The sequence below is a fragment of the Protopterus annectens genome, chromosome 12.part0, assembly GCF_019279795.1.
Source record: "Protopterus annectens isolate FY-2018-M chromosome 12.part0, PAN1.0, whole genome shotgun sequence".
Lineage (NCBI taxonomy): Eukaryota > Metazoa > Chordata > Ceratodontiformes > Protopteridae > Protopterus > Protopterus annectens.
The window spans coordinates 5,688,306-5,715,541 of NC_056746.1; the positions used below are offsets into that span (position 1 = coordinate 5,688,306).

Genomic DNA, 27,236 nt, shown 5'->3' on the forward strand with positions numbered 1-27,236 from the left:
ATGTGACTGACCAGGATGGAGCTAGCAAGTCATCGAAGTCCTCCAAATCCTCTTCAGACTCTTAAGACAAAAAAGTCAAAGAAAGTGGAACTTGCTGTGACTTCGGCTCCACAGCCTTCGGAGCCAACAGTCTTTTCCTTTCGGACCCGGGACACTGCCTTGTAACCGGTCTCCAAATCTCCTTCTCCATTACTCCAGTCGACACCATCTGTGCATTCCTCCAGGTCCTCTGTTAGTCTTTCGGATTCGGACATGGACCGACTGGTACAGAAGCTCTTAAAGGCACCAGGCCTAGCTAAGTTGCTGTCGGAACCGAATACTACTACCCAGAAATTGACTGCTCCTTCTCCGAGCCATATCGGATTTTCGGAGCCGGAAGAGACCGACCTGATGATTGTAGAACCCTTGGAGCCGACACCTGTTCCACTGTCATCGGCTCCATCTACTCTGACGTCCTCTGTGCCGACTGGGGACTCTAGGAGCCGACACTCTCTGGTTGGGTCTGGGGAGGATAGTCGCATTGACTTGTCGGTGCCGACTCTTCCTCACGGGGCCTCTGCGTGGGTGAGCTCGGCTCCCACCTCTGGCTCTGAGTCCACGGCATCGGTGCGGGAGGGGATCATGGTTCCTTTGAGTCCATAGACTCCTCATCGGAGCTGTGATGCCTTCGAAGCCACGAGGCAAGTACTGTCTAAGACTTCCTCATCACCAGGTCTGGCCTCTTCTTCCCCTAAAGTGCCTGTCTCCTCTTCTGCTTCCATCGGCCACCTCAAGCGTGGAGACCCAGAGCCCACTGAGGAAGTTCCCAGAAAGAGAGTGTTTAAGAGGAGGCACTTGGACTTCCCACAGGAGTCATTGACATCTGACACTGACTTGGATGAGTCAGAATGGCCCCCTCGGTCCCCCTCTGAGGACATCTCCTTTGCGGAGATCCTTGAGATCCTTAGGCAGAGTGGTGATTGGCAGTCCAAAAACCCTACTGAGGATGAGTCTGTTCTTCTGAAAGCTTTTGGGTCTCAACCTTCCACCTCCTGGGTGTGTCCACCCTACGATGAACTTATGCAACTGGTCTCTTGTAGGGCATGGGAGTCTCCGGAGTCCATGGAGCCTGTCCCTCGGAGGCTGAATAAGTTTATCTCTGCCCCAGCAGATGAAACCTTCTTGTCTAAGGGAGTCCCTGTTGATGCCGTGGTGGTGGCAGCAGCCACCAAGAAGGAATTGTCTGAAACTTCTGCATCTATCCATCCTCCTAACAGAGATTCTAGGATCATGGATAGATATGGAAAACGCATGTTCAGTTCAGCTTTCACTCTTCGATCACTGAACTATCTGACCCATTTCACCAGACTGCAAAGAGACTTCCTTAAAGAGTTGAGAGATGCTCTTCAGGGTGCTGTAGCTGCAGGTGTCACTGATTGAAGTTTCTGCCCAGCTTGCTACCCTTAATTCCATTGTGAACTCATCCATGCGTCTCATATCATATGCAGCAGATAGGTCGAGTAGGGCTGCAGGAGGAGGGATTGCTCTTCGTAGGCATGCCTGGATGCGCCTCTGTTCCTTCGGCGAGCCCTTAAAGTCTTCATTTGTAAACACCCTGTTTGATGGCTCATCCTTGTTTGGGCCTAAGGTAAAGGAAACCTTGACCAGGTGTGAACAGGAGGGAAAGACTGTATGCCGTCTGAGTCTGTTTTCCTACCCCTACTCAGCCTTACCCCAAAGACCAAAGGGAAGGAAAGATGTGGTTCTGTAAAGCCCAAGGAGCCTTTCAGGACACACATGGAGAACCTTCCTCCAGGGGCAGAGGAGGAGGTAATAATGGAAGACGCCACCCACGTGACAGAGGGGGTCCGCAACACCAGGGTGACCGAGGTCATTTCTTTGGTCAGACCTACCAGCGCTCCTGAGAGGAGGCCTGACTGTCCTGCTCTGGAGGCGGTCTGTGGTCGCTTGTCTTTGTACCCAGAAGCCTGGCTAGATATTACAAATGACAGATGGGTACAAAGCATCATTTCCAGAGGGTATTTCATACCGTTCTCCACTCCACCCATTCCTGTCAAGAGAATCCCGGACATTCCAACCAGTTACAGGGAACAAGCAACCACAGAGGTCCTCAAGTTGCTAGAAAAGTCATCCAGCCAGTCCCAGCAGACCAAACAGGATTCAGAACTTATTCAACATTCTTTTTGGTTCCAAAGCAAACAGGGGACTGGAGACCCATTTTAGACTTCAGCAGACTGAACCAGTTTGTAAGAAAAGAGAAGTTTCGGATACTTCCCTTTTTAGGTAAGGACAATTGGATGTGCTCACTTGATCTCAAGGATGCATACTATCATATAAAAATGGCCAGACCATCTAGAGGTCATTTGCATTTCTGGTTAGGAGCCAGTTACTACCAGTTTTGCGCCCTGCCCTTTGGTCTCGCTACAGCCCTCAGAGTGTTTACCAAATGTATGGCAGTAGTCACGGCTCACCTGAGGTGTCTAGGATTCCAGGTGTTTCTGTACCTAGACGATTGGCTCCTTAACCTCCACCACCAGGCATCAACTGATTCAGGCAACAGAATCCACTGTGACACTCTGCAACCGCTTAGGTATTACAGTCAACTTCGAAAAGTCTGCCTTGTCGTCATCGCAGCATATCGCCTTTATAGGGGCAGAGTTAGACACTTCAGCCACCACTCTACGTACACAACTGTACTTTGCGTCTACTGTTTGGGCGATGTTAACCTGCAGGTCTCTTGTTCTATTTGCCATGCTTTTAGTCAGAGTCCTGCAGGAGCGTAAGAACAAACTGATTCTTAGGGGTCTGTTGAAACCCCAGTATTCACCGGCAAAGAGTTCACAGCCAGTGAAATCCACAAAATCCACTAAGCCGTCGACTCCACCTTCGGAGCAGACTCCTGTGCAGGATTTACCTTCGAAGTCTGTTCCGACTGGCACTGACAAGACAACCTCCCCGTCGGCTCCATCTGTTGCTTTGGAGAGCCACAAGAGGCTGAGGTTCCCTTCCTTAGAGTCGATGCATTCGGCTCCGCTGTCTCCATTACTTCAAAGTGAGCGTAGCCACCGATCCTCTCACTCCTCTCGATCCTGTAGGCTGTCTGATCACGATCTGGAGAGAGTAGTCAGTAGGTTGCTAAAGTCGCAGGCACTAACTAAATTATTGTCCAGCCCTCCTCAACAGGTATCTGCTCCGTCCACTTCACTTGATGTTCCTCATCCGACTCCTGCTCCGTCCACTTCACTTGATGTTCCTCATCCGACTCCAGTGAGTTCGGAGCTGGAGTTCATTGGGGTTCGAGTAGTGGAATGGTCGGCTCCGATAACTATATCCCCTTCAGTTCCGACGTCGGCTCCAATAACCTCGATGGTACCTTCCATCGAGGGATCTGGATGCCGAGGTTCCCTCGTCTGCTCCGACGGGGCGAGTGGCATCGGACCCTTGTCCAACCCCATTCTCTCTCTCGGAGCATCGGTGCAGGTGAGCTCGGCTCCAACATCGGCCTCGGAGCCGTCCCCATTGGCGCAGAGAAAGATTCCTATTTCTTCGGAAGCGGAGGTTTCTCTGCCTCGAGACAGGGATACCTGTGAGGTCATGCGGAGTGTGCTGTCCCCAGAGTCAGCTCCACTACCGACCCCACCAGCTCCATCCCCCGTAGTGCCTGTGCCAACCTCTGCTCCTCCTCCAGACCCCAAGCGTGGGGCATCAAGGCTCCAGGACACCCCACTTGGATGTTTCTTCTTCTTCCGAGGCCTCCCCTGATCACTCAGAGAAGCCCCTTCGGAAGAGGAAGTGCAAGAGGAAGCACATTGACTCCCCTGAGTCTGTCACTTTTGATACAGACTTAGATGAATCGGAAGGGTCCCAGAGATCCCCTTCTGAAGATGTTTCCTTCTCTGACATCCTGGAAATGCTTAGGCAGAGGGGGAACAGGAATCCCCTAGCCCCTACTGAGGGTGCGTCTGTATTCCTGGATGCTTTCGGTTCCCGACTTTCCACCTCCTGGGTTTCTCCGCCTTTCGACCCACTTGTGTCCGTAGTGGCTCGTAATGGTTGGTCAGCTCTGGACACAGTGGAACCAACTCCGGGGACGCCTAGTAAATTTATTACAGCCCTGCCAGGATAAGCAATTCCTTTTTAAGGGTGTGCCCATTGATGCCATGGTGGTAGCAGCAGCCACCAAAAAAGAGCTAGCAGAGACCTCTTCATCTGTTCATCCCCCTAACAAGGAGTCTAGGACGATAGACAGGTACGGAAAGAGAATGTTTGCTTCAGTGACATTCTCCATGAGGTCACTGAACTATCTGTCATTTTACTCTACTTCAAAGGGATCTCCTTAAAGAGCTTGGAGATGCCCTTCAAGATCCTACAGCTGAGGGAGCACAAGCCAAAGTAGCTTCCCAGCTAGCGACGCTTAATTCCTATAGATAACTCCTCCATGAGGCTCATTTCCTATGCAGCCGATGGAGCAAGTAGAGCCGCGGGCACGGGTCTAGCCCTTAGGAGGCATGCGTGGATGCGGCTGTGTCACTTTGCGGAACCCTTTCGAGCGTCCTTCACCAATACCCCCTTTGATGGCTCCTTTCACTTTGGGCCACAGGTGAAAGACACGTTGACTAGGTGTGAGCAAGAAGGCAAGACTCTCTCTGCCGTGGGAGTCTGTTTTTCCACTCCCTCTAGACCTTACCCCAAGGGTCAGAAGAGTGGTAAAATGTGGTTCCGTAAATCTCAGGGAGCCTTGCCTGACACACGTAGTGATTGTTCCTCCAGAGGCAGAGGGGGAAACAATAATAGATGCTGCCCTCGTGGCAGAGGTGGTCCGCAGAACCAGGGCAACAGAGAATCTTTCTCTGAGAAGCCCTTCCAGCATCCCTGAAGGGTTGCCCGGGTGCTCACCTCTGGAGGCAGTTGGGGGAAGACTTTCACTGTACCCAAAACCCTGGCTAAATTTAACAAAAGACAGTAACCTCCGGATACAATGGACCGTGTACCCATCAACCCCCCTTACAGTCATAGAAAATCCTTCCAGATGTGCCACCCAGTCTGAAGGAGCAAGCAGTAATAGAAGTTTCAAAATTGCTAGAAAAGAGCCATCCAGGAAGTCCCCGCAGATCAGCACAGATCCGGAACTTACTCGAGGTTCTTTTTGGTACCAAAAAAGACAGGGGACTGGAGACCAATTCTGGATCTCAGCAGACTAAACAAGTCTGTACAAGGAACAAAGTTTCGGATGGTCACGCTACAGTCCATTCTACCCTTTCTGGGTCAGGACAATTGGATGTGCTCTATAGATCTTCAGGACGCGTACTACCATATCAAAATGGACAGACGCTCCAGGTGATTTCTTCGCTTTCGGGTGGGGGCCAGTCATTACCAGTTCAGAGCTCTGCCCTTTGGTCTCACCACAGCCCCCAGGGTGTGCACCCAAGTGTATGGCAGTGGTCACGGCTCACCTGGAAACGTCAAGGATTCCAGGTGTTTTCATATCTAGACAACAGGCTACCACCAGGCATCAACTCCTACAAGCGCGGGATTATGCAATCACATCCTGCACCCAGCTGGGTATTACAGTAAATTTTGAAAAATCTGCCTTGTTGCCCTGTCAATCTATCACTTGCATAGGAGCAGACTTAAACACAAGGAATATGTTTGCAAGGTTACCACAAGAAAAAGTGTCCACAATTCGCCAACAAGTGCAAATTCTAATGCAGAGCAAAAGGATCCAAGTCAGGTATGTCCTTCAAACTCTGGGCTCCATGGCAGCGGCCATTCTTCTAATCACACTAGCGCGCTTCCACATGAGAATTCTTCAGTGGCTTCTTTTCACACAGTGGTCCTTCCAAGAGCTACCCATGTCTCACATGATCCTTGTCACGGAGGCATGCAAAAGACACCTTTCTTGGTGGATGGTCTCTCCATTAGTTACTCAGGGAAGACCTTTCATACAACCTCCTCCGGTAGCCACAGTGACGACAGACGCCTCCCTGATAGGGTGGGGGGGGGGGGCATTATCTGGGCAGGACAGTCTAAGGCACTTGGCAACCTCACGAGTACCATCTGCATATAAATGTCCTAGAAATGAGAACTGTGCTCCTAGCGTTGCAAGCTCTTCAAGACTCTCTTCCTTCCGGGACCATTGCAGTTCAAACAGACAACATGTCAGTGGTGTGATACATCAACAAGCAGGGCAGAACCAGATCCTACCCCCTGTGTTGAGAAGCATGCAGACTTTGGCAGTGGGCGATTTTCCTTCCGACGTTTTCTGATCGCCGCACACATCCCTGGGAGATCCAACGTCATAGCGGACAGGCTCAGCAGAGCTATCCTCATGTCTCTCGAGTGGTCTCTGAAATCAGGAAGTTGCAGATCTTATTTTCCACAAATGGGGACAACCTTGCTGCAATCTTTTTGACACTCCCTTCAACAGCAAATGCAGCAACTACTTCTCCCTTCTTCCGCTTCCAGGTCACATACCCAGAGATGCTCTAGTCCACGAATGGCCTCAGGGAGTTCTTTATGCTTTTCCTCCGTTTCCCCTGATACCGAAACTCATACAGAAAGCAAAATCGTTGGGTTGCAAAATGATCCTCATTGCTCCTTATTGGCCTTGATAGATATGGTTCCTGTTCCTGCACCATTACCTTCTCAATCAACCCTGGACTCTGGACCCAATTCCAGATCTCCTGATTCATCAGTCAGGCGGGTTGCCTCAATCCCTTCCAACTCTCTAGCTCGTAGCTTGGTTGCTCCACTTCCAACTTTAGCCAGGCTTCCCAGCATTTCCCCAGCAATACGTGAGATTATCGTCTCCTCTCTCAAGTCTACAACAAGAAAAACTTACGCTAGCAAATGGAAACGTTTTTCTTGTTGGGTGGAGTCTAGGAATGTGGAGCCGTTTTCAGCCCCACTCCACGAAATTCTGGAATTCCTGGCACAACTGTTTCACTCCGGGGCCGCTTCCGCTATGATTAGGGTACAATTAGCGGCCGTTTCTAATTTTCATATTGGTTGGTCAAATTCTGACATTGTCTCTCAAGCTCTGTAAAGCTTTTTTGAGAGGAACATCTCTTAGACCTCCAGTGAGAGATCCTTCTCCCCTTGTGACCTTAATTTAGTCCTAACTTTAATTCTGCCCCCTTTTGAACCAGCAGCTTCCTGCTCCAAGTTTATATTTTGGAAGATACTCTTTCTGGTAGCTGTCACTTCAGCCAGGCGTGTCTCAGAACTCCAGGCACTGTGTTCATCCTCCCTACCTTGTGTTTCACAAGGACAGAGTTGCTCTGAGGACTAATCCTTCAATGTTCATCATGCATACAGCTGCAGTCATTACAGATGGGTTATCCTGCCGTCAGGCGGGTCCTCGGTCGGCCGAATTCAAAAGTCTAGGTCCGGCGTCTGTTGTCATCGCTTCTTCCCTGACGTCAGAGCGGCAGGGGTACAAAAGAGGCAGCCGACGCCATTTTCTTCAGTCTTTCTTGCTGCGCGGTGCCCGAAGCAGAAGCAGTTCGCAAGTGCCGGTCGGCCAGCTCCTGAGATTTACGAAAGTATTTCAGCCAAAGTCTTCTTGAAAGCTAAGTACCCCATTGGGGAATCTTTTCTTGCCTCAGACCGATGTCAGACAAAGTTAATAATTGCATTTCTTGTGGGAAGCAAATACCACATAAGGATTTCCACTCTTTCTGTACATCTTGCTTAGGCCCAGACCACGACGTCTCGGCCTGCCGTTTTTGTGCTAGATTCAACAAGCACACTATTAAGCGCCGGGCGGAGTTCTCCCTTAATTATTTTGGCAAAAAATTTAATTATATCATGTCGTCGGATACTCCGACTCCAGTTTTGAGCAAAAGACTCAAAGATCAGGACTGACATCTGAGGTCCCCACTGACTACTGAGACCATGCTTAGGCCGACTACCGGTTCTCAGCGAGGCACCTACGCAGCCCCTGAGTACCGATGACACTACATTACCGGTGACTACAGTACCCGAGGTCGCAGGCTCCTTGGTCCCCATTCCTACTGCAGATACCGACGCCACTCTTGGTGGGGAAACTCCGAATTTAGACAGGCCTGCCATTTTTCAAGGTGTCTTCAGGCCTTCCTCCTTCTCTATTAAAGCTTTCACTAAATCTAAAGCAGCCATGAAAACCAAAAAAATAGGTTCCTCAGACCTCCATGCCTAAAAAGCAGATGCTTAAAATGGCTGAGGATTTGATTACTCTTATCAGGGGTTCTCAACCCCCCCTCTGACAAAAGACCCAGATTAGAGGAAGACTACCCTTCCTCAGATCAAGCTTCTATTACCTCAGAACACTCTGAGGACCAGGATTACGCCTATTCACCTTTCGAAGGCTCTGATGCTGAGGAGTCTATTCCCTCGGTCTCCCTCCCTGAGAACTACTCTTTTGGGGAAACCCTGCATACATTGAGGGAACACTTTCACTGGGAAGGCCAAGATTACTCTGATTCCAAGAAAAGGCTCGGGGAATTTCTTCTGCTCTCCCAGCATAGGCCCCTGGCTATCCCTCCTGTTTTAGATATATTGGATGATGTGTACACAGAAGCCAGCCTTAATCCAGATTCTTTACCTCCAGCTCCTGTTAAACCAGACCGGTATTACCGGGTTCCTGATTCTCACCAGTTCCTATATAAAAGCCATACTGCTGACCCAGAAACTATTTCACAGGGTCCCAAGGGAAGTAAGGCCTCTACTGCTAAAAAAACATTACCTTCAGAGAGAGATTCCAGAGCTTTAGAAAGGTGGGGGGGGGGAGGTGTATACCTCTGCCACTTTGACCATGAGGGCATTAAACTGTCAATTCCATATGTTAAAGTATCAACAGTTTTTGTTATCTCAGTTGAAAAGCAAAATGACACAACCAGAACAACCAGATTTAAGAGTTGCAGGATTTGTTGCATGGTGCAGAGCAAGTGGGTAAACATACCTTGCAGTGTGGTTTTGATGCTTTAGAGGCCTCATGTAGAGCTGCTGTTACGGGGTCTGTTATACGTAGGCATGCTTGGCTCAAAGAGCAAACCTTACCAGATCATGTCAAAGCTAAATTATTAGGTGCACCTCTTCAAAAAGATGTATTGTTTGGTGTTAAAGCTGAGGAGGTACTAAAGAAAATGGAGGAAAAAGCGAAATCAATGCAAACAGTGAAAGATTTCCTGCAGGTACAACCTCCACGTTTCAGCAGAAACTGGCCTCCAAAAAATTGGTCCTTTCCAGCCACGGACAGACCTCAAAGGGGCAGATACAGACGCCCAAGGGGTAGAGGGCAACCTCAGGGATCTTTCAGAGCCAGACAGTGGCAAGCACCAACCCCAAGAGGTGGAGAAGATAGATCGCAGTTATTTAGAAAACGGACACAATGACTTCCCCCTACACCTGCCAAGCAAAGCTTTAATGGCAGCACCTTTGGCCGGAAAACTGGCATTATTCTCAAAAAATTGGCATATTGTTACAAAAGACAAATGGATTCTAGACATTATAGACAGAGGCTACAGGTTCCACTTTCACAGCCTTCCAAAAATGAGAGGCACGCCAAACCTGCCACAAAATCAAAGGGCAGTGGCACAAAAACAAATTTCCGCTCTCATGGACATGAAAGCGATTCAAGAGGTACCTGCAAAAGAACAAGGTCAAGGGTTTTATTCCAGACTATTCCTGGTACCAAGGAAAGACAAAGATTGGAGACCTATCTTAGACCTATCCATCCTAAACGCATATCTAGAGGTGCCAAAATTCAAGATGCTCACATTACAGCAGCTTCTTCCCATGCTGGGCAAGGAGTCTTGGCTGGTAACATTGGACCTCAAGGAGGCATACCTGCATGTCCCTATCAGACAGGATTGCAGAAGATACCTCAGATTTCTTGCAGGTTCAACCCATTACCAATTCTCTGCATTGCCCTTTGGCTTATCTACTGCGCCCAGAGTGTTTACGAAATGCCTGGCATCAGTAATCGCCTTCTGCAGACTACAAGGAATACAAATCTACCCATATCTGGACGACTGCCTGATCCAAGCGGACAGCAAGGACATACTATTGCAGCACCTGGCGTTTGTAATAAAACTGTTGAACTTCCTGGGATACACAGTCAGCAAAAAGAAATCAAAACTAATACCCTCTCAACAAATAATTTTCCTGGGTGCCAGCTTGAATACAACCACCCAGATGGCCTATCTCACGCCAGACAAACAAGGGCAACCATCTCAATACTTCAGAAAAATGGCAACTTTCACCAGGCTAACTGCAAGGAAAGTCCTGCAGGCTCTGGGATTCATGGCATCTTGCATCCTACTAATCCCATGTGCAAAGCTGCATATGAGGAAACTTCAATGGTACCTAAAAAATGTATGGTCTCAACACAGCCACAGCTTGGAAACAATTATACCACTCATTCCATGCCTTCAAAGGGAATTTTTGTGGTGGGCTCAAGCATGCCAAAGAAACACAGGTCTCCCTTTCTGTGTACCTCAAGCAACTCAAATCATCACAACAGAAGCCTCAGACTATGCCTGGGGAGCACACATGACAGATCAGTGCATTCAGGGAAAATGGTCCCAAAAAGAGAAGCACCTACACATCAACCAAAAGGAAATGCTAGCCGTGCAAAATGCTATTATGACCTTCAAAGACCTACTGCATCCAGGCCAGCTATTGATAAGGACAGACAACACCACAGTGATGTGGTACATAAACAGGGGGGAACTCATTCATACCCCCTGTGCAGGCAAACCATGACCCTATGGAACACAGCACTGGAATTGCAAATTCAACTACAGGCACAATTCCTGCCAGGGAAGGAAAACACACTGGCAGACAACCTAAGCAGAAATATGACAGATCCACACGAATGGAAGTTGCATCCTCAAGTTTTCACAAAGATAACTCAGGCATGGGGACAGCCAGACATAGATCTCTTTGCTACCCACAGAAATTTCCAGTTGAAAAAATTTTGTTCAAGGACCTGTCATCCACAGGCCTGGAAAGTGGACGCACTCTCTTTCAGTTGGACAACATTGACAGTTTAAGCCTTCCCGCCTCTTCCTCTGCTGCCCAAAGTTCTATTAAAAGCCAGAGCAGAGAGGCTGCAATTGATTCTCATTGCTCCAGACTGGCCAAGACAACACTGGTATCCGCTCCTGAAGAGCCTGACACATTCCCCACCATGGATCCTACCTCTAGTCCCTCTTCTGTTGTCCAAGCACAACTACAAAACCCTTCACAGCCAGCTCAAAACCCTAAATCTAGCTGCATGGAGAATTCCTTGATTTCCCAACAGACTCTCCTCTCCAAGGAGGTGCAGGATGTCATCTTGGAGGCCAGAAGACCTTCTACTAGAAAAGCCTACTCCGCCAAATGGAAACGATTTTGTGCCTGGAATCAAGAAAAGGGCCAGAATCCTTGGGTAATAAATATACCTCAAATTTTACAGTACCTAGCTGAGATGTTAAACAGTGGACTTTCCTTCTCCTCCATCAAGATCCACGCTTCAGCCATTTCTGCACAATACAACACAGATCCTCCTTTATTCTCACATCCTCTCTTAAGGCAGTTCCTCAGAGGGCAAAAATATAAAACCCCAAGGAAACCACCAGTCCCTGCTTGGGACCTCAACTTCGTATTGGAAAAGCTGACCCTTCCTCCCTTTGAGCCAGCTTCTTCAACAGAACTACAATACTTGACATGGAAAACAGCCTTTCTTCTGGCTATCACCTCAGCACGCAGGGTTTCGGAGCTACAGGCCCTCATGGCTGTGCAACCATTCATCATTTTCCATCAGGACAGAGTTTCCTTACGAACCAACCCTACCTTTATGCCAAAGGTAGTATCCAGTGTAGCTTTGAATCAGGCTATCCAGTTACCTACCTTTTATCCAAATCCACAAAACAAAGGGGAAAGACTACTACATTCCTTGGACATTCACAGACAACTTCGTTATTATTTGGACAGGACAAAGCCATTCAGGAAATCCGAGCAACTCTGTGTCCTATGCTACAGGTGCTCAAGGAAAGGCTATTTTCAAACAGACAATTTCAAAATGGATAGCCCACTGCATACGCTTTTGTTACTCATTTCATGGAAAAACTGTGCCTGCATGCATCAGATCCCACTCCACCAGGGTCACCGCTACCTCTGCAGCTTTCCTCAGGGGGGTCCCTACCAAGGACATTTTGGAAGCAGCCACTTGGAGTTCAGTGCACACTTTCTCCAAGCACTATCACCTTCCACTATACTCTAAATCTAGAGCGGGTTTTGCCACAGCAGTCTTGCAGGGCATCCTCGCTCCTCCTAGTTCCACTTAGTGCCTACCACCCTTACTTAGCTTTGGGATTCTTCCCATCTGTAATGACTGCAGCTGTATGCACGATGAACATAGTACAGTTTTGTATCTACCATAAATGTAGATGTTAGAGTGCTCATACAGCTGCAGTCCAGGTTACCCCCCCCCTCCGTCCCCTCTTAGGACAGGCCTTATGACAAACACCTTATCATACAACCTATTTGGGGTATTCTCTTATGGTGTATTTGCTTGCAACTACTGTTTTTTGATTATTCTATATTGCATGTTTGCATAACTTTGTTTTGCCTTCCTTCTGGGGGCACCTGACATCTAGGGCAAGAAAAACTGAAGAAAGTGGCGTCGGCTGCCTCTCTTGTACCCCTGCCGCTCTGACGTCAGGGAAGAAGCGACTACAGCCGACGCCGGACCTAGACTTTGGAATTCGGCCGACCGAGGACCCGCCTGACGGCAGGATAACCCATCTGTAATGACTGCAGCTGTCTGAGCACTCTAACATCTACATTTATGGTAGGTACAAAACTGTACTTTTCTTCCTAAAGTCTGCTCAGAAAATACTTTAAACCAATCTATAGATCTCTCTGTGTTCTTCCCAAATCATACCAACAAGGCAGAGTACAAACTTCACCAATTGGACGTTCATAGACAATTGCGTTTTTACCTGCACAGAACTAAAGAAATAAGAAAGTCAGACCAATTATTCATTTCTTATGCCTTAAACAAACAAGGTCTTCCAGTTTCCAAGGTGACCTTATCCAGATGGTTGTCCCACACTATTACTTTTATTCATCAGTTAAGGAACAAAGAGTTACTAATTAAACTGAAAGGTCATTGTACTAGGACGTTGGCCACCTCCGTAGCCTTTCAGTCTAGGTTGCCCATGGATTCCATCTGTGCAGTTGCCACATGGGCAAATCCTCATACCTTTATCTCTCATTACAAGGTGGATATGGTCTCCAGGAGCAGAGCTGACATTGGTTCCACTGTTTTGAAGAGTCTGTTCTGGTAGGTACATAAAAATAAGTTATGTACCTACCATAACATTCCATGTTAGTTGTCTTCATCTCACCTTTTTTCTTGCTTGTTGGGATCTGAGCCAATCCTCTGCTCCGACTCGGCCATCTTCTTCTATAGCTCGAGAGCTGTTAACTGGCTCGAGGCTACCCCTTAACCCATGATGCCTAGTGCTAGCTACCCAGATCTCGTTTGAAATGGCTAAACTCAGCCATAGCTATGGAATGAAACCCCTCCAAACAGAGGGTTAAACCTACCTGTTATAACCTCTAAGTCAGTAGAGGAAACAAACCAGAGAACACTTAGCCAGTGAAACTTAAACTCCTCTCGGTCCAATAGGATAGGGGGATGGAGGGGGGGACGCAAGATAGAAGGCGAGATGAAGACAACTAACATGGAACGTTATGGTAGGTACATAACTTCTTTATGTTAAGTTATCTATCTCGTCTTCGTTTCTTGCTTGTTGGGACAGCGTCCCTAGCACCTGCGATCCTGGTTAGCTCATTGGAACAGACTCTTCAGAACAGTGGAACCAAAGCTAGCTCTACTCCTGGAGACCATGTGTAACTTGTAATGAGAAATAAAGGTATGAGGATTTGCCCACGTGGCAGCAGCACAGATAGTCCATGGCAACCTAGACTGGAAGGCTACAGAGGTGGCCAAAGCCCTAGTAGAATGACCTTTCAGTTTGGTAGACAATTCTTTGTTTCTTAGTTGATAGATGAAGGCAATAGTGTGAGACAACCACCTGGACAGGGTCACTTTGGAGACTGGAAGACCCTGTTTTGCCCCTAGCATAGGAAAGGAAAAGTTGATCTGACTTTCTTATATCCTTCGTTCTTATATCCTTCGTTCTATGCAGATAAAAACGCAATTGTCTGTGAGCATCCAAAAGGTGTAATTTGTATTCTGCCTTGTTGGTGTGATTAGGGAAAAACACAGGAAGGTCTATGGATTGGTTTAGGTTATTTTCTGAGCAGACTTTCGGAAGGAAGGTGGGATTAGCTCTCATAGCAACCCTGTCCTTATGAAAAAGTAAGTACGGAAGACTAACACTTAGTGCCTGAAGTTCCGCAACACGTCTGGCTGAGGTAATAGCTACCAGGAAGAGAGTTTTCGAAGATAGAAACTTAATGGAGCAGGATGCTGCTGGTTCAAAAGGGGGCGTAATCAAGGAGGTTAGTACCAAATTACGGTCCCAAGGAGGTAGGGGATCTCTCACTGGGGGCCTAAGGAGAGTCGTCCCTCTGAGAAAGGCCTTACAGAGCTTATTAGACATAATGTTTAGATTAGAAAACCCAACATGAAAGTTAGAGATGGCCACTAGTTGAACCCTGATTGTGGCAGAAGCGGACCCAGAATGAAAAAGGTCTGTTAGGAATTCCAAGATTTTGTGAACTGGGGCTGAAAAGGGATCTGTTCCTAGCCTCCGCCCAACAAGAGAAACGTTTCCATTTGCATAAGTCTTCCTAGTAGTGGATTTGTGAGAGGAGACAATCTCACGCACAGCCGGGGAAATGCCTGGCTAGGGTTGGAACTGGATCAACCAAGCTGTGAGCTGGAGTGTTTGGAGGGATCGATGCAGCTCTCCTGATTGATGAATCAGCAGGTCTGGAATAGGATCTAGAGTCCAGGGCTTCTCGAGGAGGTAACAGTGAAGGAACGGAAACCATATCTGTCAAGGCCAGTAAGGGGCAATGAGGATCATTTTGCAACCCAACGATATATCTTTCTGTATGAGTTTGGGTATAAGAGGGAACGGCGGGAAGGCATAAAGTAGTCCCTGAGGCCAATCGTGGACTAGAGAGTCTCTGGGAGGATGATCGGGAAGCAGTAAAAGGGAGAAGTAGTTGCTTCATTTGCTGTTGAAGGGGGTGGCAAACAGATTGCAGCAAGGCTGTCCCCATTTGCGGAAGATCAGATCCGCAACTACCTGATTCAGAGACCACTCGTGAGAATAGCTCTGCTGAGCCTGTCCGCTATGCCGTTGGATTTCCCAGGGATGTGCGTCGCAATCAGAAATCGTTGGGAGGAAATCTTCCACTGCCAGAGACTGAGTGCTTCTCGACATAGGGGGTAGGACCTGGTTCCGCCCTGCTTGTTGATGTACCACACTACTGACATGTTGTCCGTTTGAATTGCAATGGTCCTGGAAGGGAGGGAGTCCTGAAGTGCTTGCAATGCTAGGAGCACAGCTCTCATCTCCAAGACATTTATGTGCAGATGGTACTCGTGAGGCTGCCAAGTGCCTTGGACTGTCCTGTCCTGATAATGCCCCCCCCCCCCATCAGTGAGGCATCCTTGGTCACTGTGGCAACTGGAGGAGGCTGGATGAATGGTCTGCCCTGAGACACTAGTGAGGAGACCATCCACCAGGAAAGGTGCCTTTTGCATGTTTCTGTAATCCTGATCATGTAAGACATGGGGAGCTGTTGAAAGGACCACTGTGTGAAGAGAAGCCACTGAAGGATTCTCATGTGAAAACGGGCCAGAGGTATCAGAAGAATTGCTGCTGCCATAGAACCCAGAGTTTGAAGGACCAATCTGACTTGCACCCTTTTGCATTGCATGAGGATATGAATTTGCTGCCGAATTGTGGCCACCCTATCTGGTGGTAGTCTTGCGGACATACTTGTATCTAAATCTGCTCCTATATAGGTAATAGATTGACAGGGCAATAAGGCAGATTTTTCAAAATTTATAGTATTGCCTAGCTGGGCACAAATTGTGATTGTATAGTCCCTGGCTTGAAGGAGTTGATGCCTGGTAGTAGCAGTAAGGAGCCAATCATCTAGATATGGAAACACCTGGAATCCTTGACGCCTCAGGTGAGCCGTGACTACTGCCATGCATTTGGTGAACACCCTGGGGGCTGTGGTGAGACCAAAGGGCAGAGCTCTGAAATGGTAATGACTGTCTCCCAGCCGGAAGCGAAGGAATCTCCTGGAGCGCCTGTCCATTTTGATGTGAGAGTACGCATTCTGAAGATCTATTGAGCACATCCAATTGTCCTGACCCACAAAGGGTAGAATGGACTGTAGCGTGACCATCCGAAACCTTGTTCTTTGAACAGACTTGTTTAGTCTGCTGAGATCCAATATTGGTCTCCAGTCCCCTGTCTTTTTTGGTACCAAAAAGAACCTTGAGTAAGTTCCGGATCCGAGTTGGTCTGCCGGGACTTCCTGGATGACTTTTTTTTTTTTTTTTTTCCCTAGCACCCTTGAGACTTCTATGACTGCTTGGGCCCGCAGATTGGGTGGAACATCTGGAAGGGACTTGCTTGACGGTAAGGGGGGTTGAAAGAAGGGAATTATGTAACCTCTGAATATGATTGTGTACCCATTTGTCTCGCGTTAGGTTTTGCCAGGCTTTTGGGTACAGTAAAAGTCTTCCCCCAACTGCCTCCAGAGGCGGGCAGCCGGGCAACCCTTCAGGGATGCTGGAAGGGCTTGTCAGAGAAGGATTCTCTGCTGCCCTGGTTCTGCGGACCCCCTCTGCCCTGAGGGCGGCGTCTGTTGTTGTTTCCTCCTCTGCCTCTAGAGGAAAAATCACTACGTGTGTCAGGCGAAGTTCCCTGGGATTTCCAAAACCACATTTTACCACTCTTCTGACCTTTGGGATATGGTCTGGAAGGAGTGGAAAAACAGACTCCCACGGCAGAGAGAGTCTTGCCTTCCTGTTCACACCTAGTGAGAGTGTCTTTCACCTGTGGTCCAAAAAGAAATGAACCGTCAAAGGGAGTGTTGGTGAACGACGCTTTAAAAGGTTCCGCAAAATTACACAGTTGCATCCATGCGTGGCTCCTGAGGTCCATGCCTCTACCTGCGGGCCTCTACCTGCGGCTCTACTCGCACCATCGGCTGCATAGGAAATGAGCCTCATGGAGGAGTTAACTGACGAATTAAGGGTCGCCAACTGAGAAGCCACTTTAGCTTGAGCCCCTTCAGCTGATGGGTCCTGGAGGGAATCTCCAAGCTCTTTCAGGAGATCCCTCTGAAGCCTAGTAAAATGGCATAAGTAATTCAGCGACCTCATGGAAAAGGTCGCTGAAGCAAACATTCGCTTCCCGTATCTATCCATGGTCCTATCCTCCTTGTTAGGATGGACAGAGGAAGAAGTTTCCGCTAACTCCTTTTTAGCGGCTGCTGCTACCACCATGGCATCTATGGGAACACCCTTAGTAAGGAACTGTTTATCAAGCGGTGCAGTGGTAAACTTGCTGGGTTTCCTCAGGGTTGGTTCCACTGTATTCGGGGCTGACAAAACCCTTCGAGCCACCACTGACATTAATGGATCGAAAGGCGGAGACACCCAGGAGGTGGAAGGTCGGGAACCAAACGCATCCAGGAATACAGATTCGTCCTTGGTAGGGGCTAGGGCAGTCCAATTCCCCCTCTGCTTAAACATTTCTAGGATGTCCGAAAAGGAAACCTCTTCAGAGGGGGATCTCGGGGACCCTTCTGATTCATAAAAATCCATATCCGAAGTGACAGACTCGGGGGAGTCAGTGTGCTTCCTCTTCCGAGGGGGCTCCTCTGAATGATCAAGGGAGGCCTTGGAAGAAGAGGAAACACCCGATGGGGTGCTCTGGAGCGCCGGTTCCCCACGCTTAGGGTCTGGAGGAGGGGCAGAGGTTGACGCAGGCACTACAGGGGACTGAACCAGTGGGGTCGAAAGTGGAGCTTACTCAAAGGCCAGTACACTCCTCATGACATCGAAGGCGTCCCTGCCACAATGCAGAGAAGGCTCCGGTTCTGAGGAAACCGGAATCCTCCTCCGCACCGAGGGAGACTGCTCCGAGGCCGATGTAGGAGGCAAGCTCACCTGCGCCGACGCTGCGAGAGGGAGAACGGGGTCGGACAAGGGTCCGATGCCACTCGCCCCCTCGGAGCCGACAAGGGAGTCTCGGCACTCAGATCCCTCGACGGACGGCACCATAGAGGGGATCGGAGCAGACAATGGAACCGAAGGGGAAATTATCAGTGCTGACGGTTCCACAATTCGAACCCCCAACAAACTCCGGCTCCAAGCTCAATGGAGTCAGAGGAGGAACATTGATGGAAGCGGACGGAGCAAACACCTCTTGAGGAGGGCTGGACAACATTTTGGCCAGTGCCTGCGACTTCAACAACCTACTGACAACTCTCTCCACGTCGTGATCAGAGAGCCTAGAGGACCGAGAAGAGTGGGAGGATCTGTGACTGGGGTCACTCTGCAACAGGGGAGACCGAGGAGCCAAATGTATAGACTCTAGAGAAGGGACCTCAGCCTCTTGTGGGTCCGCGACTGCTCCAAAGGTACTGATGGAGCCGACTGGGAGGTAGTCTCCTCGGTTCCAGCCGGAACTGAAGTAGTAGGTAAGGCTTGGGCCAATGACTGCTCCGAGCCGGGAGCCGACGATTTGGTTGGTTTAGGAGATTTCACTGGCTGAGTCTTGACCGGTGAATCCTGGGGCTTAAGAAGACCCCTCAAAATAAGCTAATTTTTGCGCTCCTGCAGAACCCTTGGGCTGAATGCATAGCATACCGAACAAGAGTCCTGCAGGTGCACTGCGCCTAAGCAATAGACGCAAGAAGTGTGCCCATCTGTCAGAGACATTTTCTGACAGCATGAGTCACACTTCTTGAATCCAGACACCTTAGATTCTTTAGACATATCCAACTAAGAGATACTACCCTACATTGAATTGTTTTTGGCCAAAAGACCTAACAACAAAAATCTATTGGACACTAACCACAAAAAAAACCCAAAACACACAATATACTACAGTTAAAGATATATTTTTTTTTAAAACTAGGAAGCCTCTAACTTAAACAACTACCTAAGAATAGAAAGAAGAAAAGACTTGAACTAAAACGCCACCTACAAGAGGGATAGAGGGGGAGAACTCTCTAATTTAAACGAGTTCTAAGGGAAAACTACAATTACACTAAACAACAACAAACTAGTTAGCGACTATATTTAAAACAATAAACTATCAGAAAAAAACCCTAATCTGACAGAAAAGGTAGTTAAATAAAATTTATACGAGCCTGAGCCAGTAACAACGAACCTCGCAGCTGTGAAGCGGCAAACGAGATCTGGGTAGCTAGCGCTAGGCATCATGGGATAAGGGGTAGCCTCGAGCCAGTAAACGGCTTTCGAGCTATAGAAGATGGCCGAGTCGGAGCCGAGGGCGAGATAGACAACTTAACATCTTTTTATTCTGTTCCGTGGATGGAACTGAGACCCATCAGTAATGAATGAATGAAGTTCAACAACACAGATGGAACGTTATGGTAAGGACATAACTTCTTTTTTACTCGAGTCCTGTGGTAAACTGGTAAAGTCAGGGGGGACTAGTCTCAGTAAAGTTGCATTGCACATTTTCACATGATGCTGTTTGTGTCATAGGGCATGCATCACCCTGAGCATTTGTAATAGAAGATGGTATGAACTTCATCTTGGGCCCATTAAGGAGGAGGTTCTTGTAAATTAACAATTATGGGAAGAGTTTAAAAGTATATTTGAGAGTATCATGATTTCTGCCCCTACCATTGCTGTTTTTGTACATGTTCTGCTTTGCTTATAGGTTACTGGTTAAAAGTTCTGTACAGTACTGTGTGGTTTTACTGGCAACTTACCTGTGTACTGCAGTTTAACCTTAAATTACAAGATACAAACACATTTCTCACTAAATGAATTAAAGATAGTACATTGCAGATGTGTCTGTCACCATGTACTGTCCCTGTACTGGTGGCTCAGTCTGGTGAGCTTTACTTGGCATACCTCCAGCCCTTGGGAGTTGTCACAAGATGCTCAAGCCACCATAATTGTTTCTCATGTACATAGATGAGCAATGCTTGAACTCTTAAGATTCTCTCATTTTGTCAAACTCTGAGCATTCCAAATTCCTCACTTTATTGCAGAGACCAAGTTAAGCCGCACTGCAGAGGAACACATTTTTGTATTCACTTTCCACCTTTCGCCTTTCATCTTATGTTTGTTTTCAGTTTCCTCCCTTCAGTCTGTATCCAGAGTCCATAACAGTTGCTGAGAATGGGGATAGAGTGACTGTGCAAGTTGAGATCCCCCACTTTATCCTTTGAAGGTTGATTCATCACTTGTAAGCACACATGCATAAATACACGTCTGTGTGTCTGTGTGTGTATGTGTATATGTGTGTGTGTGTATATATATATATATATATATATATATATATATATATATATATATATATATATATAATGTGTGTGTGTGTGTATATATATATGTATATATATATATATATGTATATATATATGTATGTATATGTATGTGTGTGTGTGTATATATATATGTATATATATATATATATATATATATATATATATATATATATATATACACACACACACGTGTAATACACGGTGGCACCCCTCAGATCTTGTTGGAGGTACAGCGGCAGAAAAATGTTGTTGCCCTTGTACAAGAGAATCCCTTCTGCTTAATATTAGCACGGGTAATACTAGATGGCTGAGTAAAAACAAGTTTGTTGTACTGGTGCAGGGTCTCCACCTTAACAATTCACTGTTTTAGTAAATATATTGTATATAATGTTTCAAAAATGACTTTGGAAATGTGCAGTTATCTTAATCATTTATAATTCATTTACTGTTTTAACTATTGTTTAGATGTAGCAAATGTGATTGCTTTTACTGAAGTTAGTGTTAATAAATGCAACAGTTGAGTAGTCTGATAGAAACTGACAGAAGTGGTATAGCCTTGATAAAAGTTCTAGAAATGTTCAGGGTTAATGTCTTTCCTTTTGACTTTTGCATATAAATATGTTCATTTTTTGTTACAGTACTTTCTGACCATGATCTGCATACTAGCATTGGTAGCATGGATTGGACAACAAGTTCACAATCTCTTCCTCACCTACTTGATTGGTAAGCCTTTTAGTACTTCTGTGGTATGCTAAAAGTATGACGTTTTAGGTCTGGCATCATATGGCTCTTTGTATAGATTTAATGATTTGTGCTTGTCTTCTTGTCATGAATGTTTAGAAGCATCAGTCTTCCTATTTTAGATTGGTACACTTTGTCCAGTCCATGTATATTGCATGCATGTTGCTCATGCTTTTTCCCCAGCCAGTCATGTATTTCATATTACTTCCTAATATGCATCTCTGAAAAGTTCCCACTTTTGATGCTTTGGAAGCAATGAGCATCTGGTTGTGTTTGTGATTGCCAGGTTATGAATCAGGACCACAGGAAGTGCTGCCTTTTTTGTCAGAACTGGATCATGATTTGAATGATAACTCTGCCAGCAGCTGAATGCTGAAACTTGTCAGCATTTGAGAAAATTTGGAGGTCTTTAGGAATGTGTAATGCTTGGCAGCAGTGGTTTGGACTGTTCAACAGTATCGAATAAGAACATGAAAGGGAGAAGATTAGGTACCACAAGCTTAGATTTAAGTCTAGGCCTGGCTCCTCTTCAAAGTCTGGTTCACTTATGATGGCTTGTTTTCCTTTATTTTTTCCTGTTCCTTGCTTAACAATCAGTTGTCCTGTGATCCAGCTGCTACACTCTCCCTTAAGGGTGAGAACCAGTAGCAGGAAGTGATCTCCAGACAGATGTTAGTTGTTGCTGATCCTAGTACCATGTTATGCTATGACTGCTTGACATGCACAGAATGTCTCCTGCGTGCTTCCACAGATGAGTCAAATTGCAGCAGTAGATTTGATCCACTGCCTTGTGGGTTTGCATATCTGCAGCATGCTAAAAAAGCCTACCCATTTGCTAGATGTCATTCTTGCAGAGGGCCAAGCTGCTTCTCCCAAGTGGGCAAACCGGCATCAATCCCCCCTATGAACCTATACCTCTGGGATCACTTCAGTGGCTCTGCTGGACAGAGGCACAGGGAACTAATCTGAGGGGATGGCGAAAGCCAACACATTCTGACTAGGCTTATAAATGCCTTTGGGCAGATAGTCTAGATGTTCATAGTGTTACACTGCTGCAGTCATTACACTTGGGTTATCCTGCTGTCAGGTGGTTCCCCAGTCGGCCTGAGTTCCAAAGTCTTGGTCCGGCGTCGGTTGCTGTCGCCTCCTCCCTGACGTCAGTGCGACAGGGGTATATAAGATGCAGCCGACGCCATTTTCTTCAGTCTTTCTTGCTGCGCGGTGCCCGAAGCAAAAGCAGTTCGCAAGTGCCGGTCGGCCGACTCCTGAGATTTTCATTCCGAATCCAGAACCGAAGTCTTCTACAAAGCTAAGTACCCCATTGGGGAAACTTTTTTTTCTTGCCTCAGACCGATGTCAGTAAAAGTTAATAACTGTATTTCTTGTGGGAAGCAAATACCTCATAAGGATTTCCATTCCTATTGTATCCCATGCCTAGGCCCACACCACAACATCACTGGTTGTCGGTTTTGTGCTAGGTTTAACAAGCGCACTGTTAAACGTCTGTTTGATTTTGCCCGACATTATTTTGGCAGAAAATTCAATTACACCATGCCGTCGGAACTTCCGACGACCGGAATACTTAAAAAGCGCAAAGACAAGGACACGCATCTGAGGCCCATAACTGACAATGAAGCCTCTTGTAGGCCAGTCGCCGGTTCTCAGCGAAGCGCCTTCGCAGCCCCTGATGACCGCTTCTGCAGAACCACAGGCCGCCTCCAACTCCCACGTGGAGATGGCTGGGCCTTCGGACGCACAAGTTTTTCAGCCTACCGAAACTAACCCTTCAGAGGAATCCGGAGTAGCTGAGCAACCCGCAGCTTCAGAGAGGGTGTTTTCAGACCTACTCAGTTAAGCATTAAACCCTCTGCTAAGTCTAAGCCTCCTTTAAAAACAAAGAAACAAATACAGCATTCTCCAGGACAGGCCTCCATGCCTAAGAAACAAATGCTCAAAATGGCCGAAGACCTTATCACTCTGATCAGGGGATCCCACCCCCCTCCTGATAAAAGGCCTAGACAGGGTGCAGACTATGACTCATCCCGACCAGGTGTCCATTTCTTCAGATTCATCCTCAGATCTAGGTTATTCTTTACCCCCATATGAGGACTCTGATGCTGAGGAATCAATTCCATCAGCCTCTCCGCCTGAGGACTACTCCTTTTGGGGAAACCTTACATACCATGAGGGAGCATTTCCATTGGGAAGGCCAGGATTACTCAGAATCCAAGAAAAGGCTCAGAGACTTCCTTTTATTACCTCAACACAGACCCCTTGCTATTCCGCCAGTGTTAGATATTGTGGATTATGTGTATACTGAATCCAGCTTAAATCCTGATTCCTTACCTCCAGCCCCAGTTAAACCGTACTACAGAGTCCCTGACTCGCACAAATTTCTGTGTAAAAGCCCTGTTGCTGACCCTGAAACTATTTCTCAGGGTCCCAAAGGGATTAAGGCCTCCTCAGCAAAAAATCCATTTCCCTCTGACAGAGATTCCAGAGCATTAGACAGATGGGGAAAGAAAGTATATACGTTTGCAACTTTAGCAATGAGAGCTTTAAATTGCCAGTTTCACATGCTAAAATATCAGTACTTTTTGATGTCTCAGTTGAAACAAAAAATGCTTCCAGATTCAGATCCTCCTAATTTTAAAGAAATGCAAGATTTATTGCATGCATTTAAACAAGTGGGAAAATATACTTTGCAATGTGGTTTTGATTCTTTGGAGGCCTCCTGTAGAGCAGCAGTTACAGGCTCTGTCATTAGAAGACATGCTTGGTTAAAAGAACTTACGTTACCAGATCATGTTAAAGCAAAATTATTGGATGCACCTTTGCAGCAGGATGTGTTATTTGGAGTTAAGGCAGAAGAGGTATTAAAGAAAATGGAGGATAAGGCAAAATCTATGCAAACTGTGAAGGATTTCTTACAGGTTCAGCCTCCTTGATTTAGCAGAAATTGGCCAACAAAGAAATGGTTCTTTCCAGTTACAGACGGACCTCAAAGGGGCAGATACAGACATCCAAGAGGTAGAGGTCAACCACAAGGTCCTTGCAGGCCTCGACAATGGGGTGCACCAGTTCAGAAAGAAGGGGAAGACAGGCCCCAACCATATAAAAAGCAGCCTCAATGACTTCCCACTACAGCTGCCAAACAGCTCTCTCTTGGCAGCCCCCTTGGGAGGAAAGCTGGCACTTTTCTATCACAATTGGCATTGGATCACCAAAGACAAATGGGTTCTCAAAATTGTATCTCAAGGTTACAGGTTCCACTTTCTCACACTGCCAAGGTTAAAAGGAATGCCAAATCTGCCACCAAATCAATGGGCAGAGGCTCAAAAACAAATTACAGCACTCATGGACATGAGAGCTATTCAAAGGGTACCACCACAGGAGCAAGGACAAGGATTTTACTCGACTCTTTCTGGTTCCCAGAAAGGACAAAGCCCTGGAGGTCCATTCTGGATCTTTCTTCTCTAAACACTTACTGGATGTTCCGAAATTCAAAATGTTGACACTACAGCAGCTTCTTCCCATGCTGGGCAAGAAAGCTTGGCTCGTGAACTTGGACCTCAAGGAGGCATACCTGCATGTCCCTATCAGGCAAAACTGCAGAAGATACCTCGGATTCATAGCTGGTTCAATGCACTATCAATTCTCTGCACTGCCCTTTGGCTTATCTACTGCGCCCAGGGTCTTCACAAAGTGCCTGGCACCAGTAATTGCATTTTGCAGACAGAAAGGAATTCAAATTTATCTGTACCTGGACGACTGCCTGATTCAAGCAGAGAGCAAGGACATTCTTCTAAAGCATCTGGCGTTTGTAAAAAAGTTAAGTTGCCTGGGGTACACAGTAAACGAAAAGAAATCAAAACTAGTGCCCTCACAAGAGATAATATTCCTGGGTGCCAGCTTGAACACAACGGCCCGGATGGCTTATCTCACGCCAGACAAGCAAGGACAACTGACTCAATACTTTCAATTGATGGCAACAAAGACCCAACTCCCTGCAAGAAAAATTCTGCAGGCCTTGGGTTACGTGGCATCTTGCATACTACTAATTCCATATTCTAGACTGCATATGAGGAAACTACAATGGTACCTAAAGAGTGTATGGTCTCAACACTGTCAAAGTTTGGAAACAGTTATACCACTAATTCCTTGCCTTCAACAGGAGTTTCGATGGTGGGCTCAAGCTTGTCACCTCAACAAGGGATAGCCTTTTACTCAACCCACAGCCAGGCAAACACTGACAACAGATGCATTGGATTACGCCTGGGGAGCACACATGGCAGGAAAATGTATTCAGGGTAAGTGGCCCGCAGAACAAAGGCATCTTCACATCAATCAAAAAGAGATGCTAGCTGTACAAAATGCCCTTATAGCTTTCAAGGACCTGCTGCATCCAGGACAACTATTACTAAAGACAGACAACACCACAGTTATGTGGTACATAAACAAGCACTCCTACCCCCTCTGCAGACAAGCCATGACCTTGTGGAACATAGCTCTAAACTCTCAAGTTCATCTGCAAGCACAATTCCTGCCAGGAGAGAGAAACACACTGGCAGACGACTTAAGCAGAAACATCATGGATTCCTATGAATGGGAATTGAATCCACAAATATTCAGAATGATAACACAGAAATGGTGGAGCCCGGACATAGATCTGTTTGCATCCCCAATGAACTGCCAGCTACACAAATTTTGCAGAAGGAGTTACCATCCACAAGCATGCAAAGTGGATGCCCTCTCATTCAGCTGGAAAAACCTACAAGTATATGCTTTCCCACCACTACCTCTCCTTCCAAAGGTACTCCTAAAAGCCAGGCAAGAAGAGCCAAAGATGATCCTGATTGCATCAGACTGGCCACGCCAGCACTGGTACCCAATCTTAAAGAACTTGGCACAAGAGCCACTCTGGATTTTGCCTCAAATCCCACATCTGCTGACTCGACACAACAATCAGATACTTCACAGCCAGCTAAAGACCTTAAACCTAGCTGCATGGAAGATTCCTTAGTCAAGCAAGCAGTGCCTCTCTCCAAAGCTGTTATGGATGTCATTCTGGAGGCCAGAAGGCCTAGTACCAGGAAAGCCTATTCGGATAAATGGAAGAGATTCTGTGCCTGGAACCAGGCTCACAGCCTTGACCCTCTTGTCCCAAACATTCCTCATATACTACAATATTTAACTGAGATGCTGGACAAAGGCCTCTCCTTTTCATCCATCAAGATCCACGCCTCTGCCATATCTGCTCATTACAACACGGATCCCCATTTTTTTCTAATCCTTTGCTAAAACAGTAGCTCAGAGGGGCTAAAAACATAAGACTACCCCGTAGAGCACCTACTCCAACTTGGGACCTCAACTTTGTTTTGGAAAAATTTAACTTGAGCCAGCTAACACAGTAGAATTAAAACTTATCTCTTTGAAAACTGCTCTGCTCCTGGCAATAACATCAGCACGAAGAGTTTCAGAATTACAGGCACTAATGGCAGTGGAACCTTTCCTCATTTTCCACCAGGACAGGGTGTCTTTAAGAACTAACCCTACGTTTATGCCAAAGGTGGTATCAAGTGTGGCTCTAAACCAAACTATTCACTTGCCAACTTTTTATCCAAAACCACAGAATAAAGGGGAGAGTCTGCATTCTTTGGACATTCGCAGGCAGTTATGCTTTTACTTGGACAAAACCAAAGCTTTCAGAAAATCTGAGCAATTATTGGTAGCATATGATGCAGGAGCACAGGGAAAAGCCATTTCAAAACAGACTATTTCAAAATGGATAGGACATTGTATACGTTTCTGCTATACACACCATGGGAAACCTGTACCTAGCAGCATTAGATCTCACTCCACCAGGGCAACAGCCACTTCCACTGCCTACCTCAGAGGAGTACCTACCAAGGATATTTTGGAAGCAGCAACATGGAGTTCTGTGCATACCATCACCAAGCATTACCATCTGCCTTTATACTCTAAAT

At 46.9% G+C, this 27,236-nt stretch overlaps 1 protein-coding gene across 1 annotated transcript in view; it reads left to right on the top strand.

Annotated features, from left to right (window-relative positions):
- The window catches only part of ARL6IP1 (ADP ribosylation factor like GTPase 6 interacting protein 1), a 301,643-nt gene that overhangs the window by 160,353 nt on the left and 114,054 nt on the right, over positions 1-27,236 (top strand). The window contains exon 5 of the mRNA XM_044089045.1: positions 21,147-21,231. Within this exon, the coding sequence (XP_043944980.1) occupies positions 21,147-21,231 (85 nt within the window). The remainder of the gene's footprint in view (positions 1-21,146; positions 21,232-27,236) is intronic.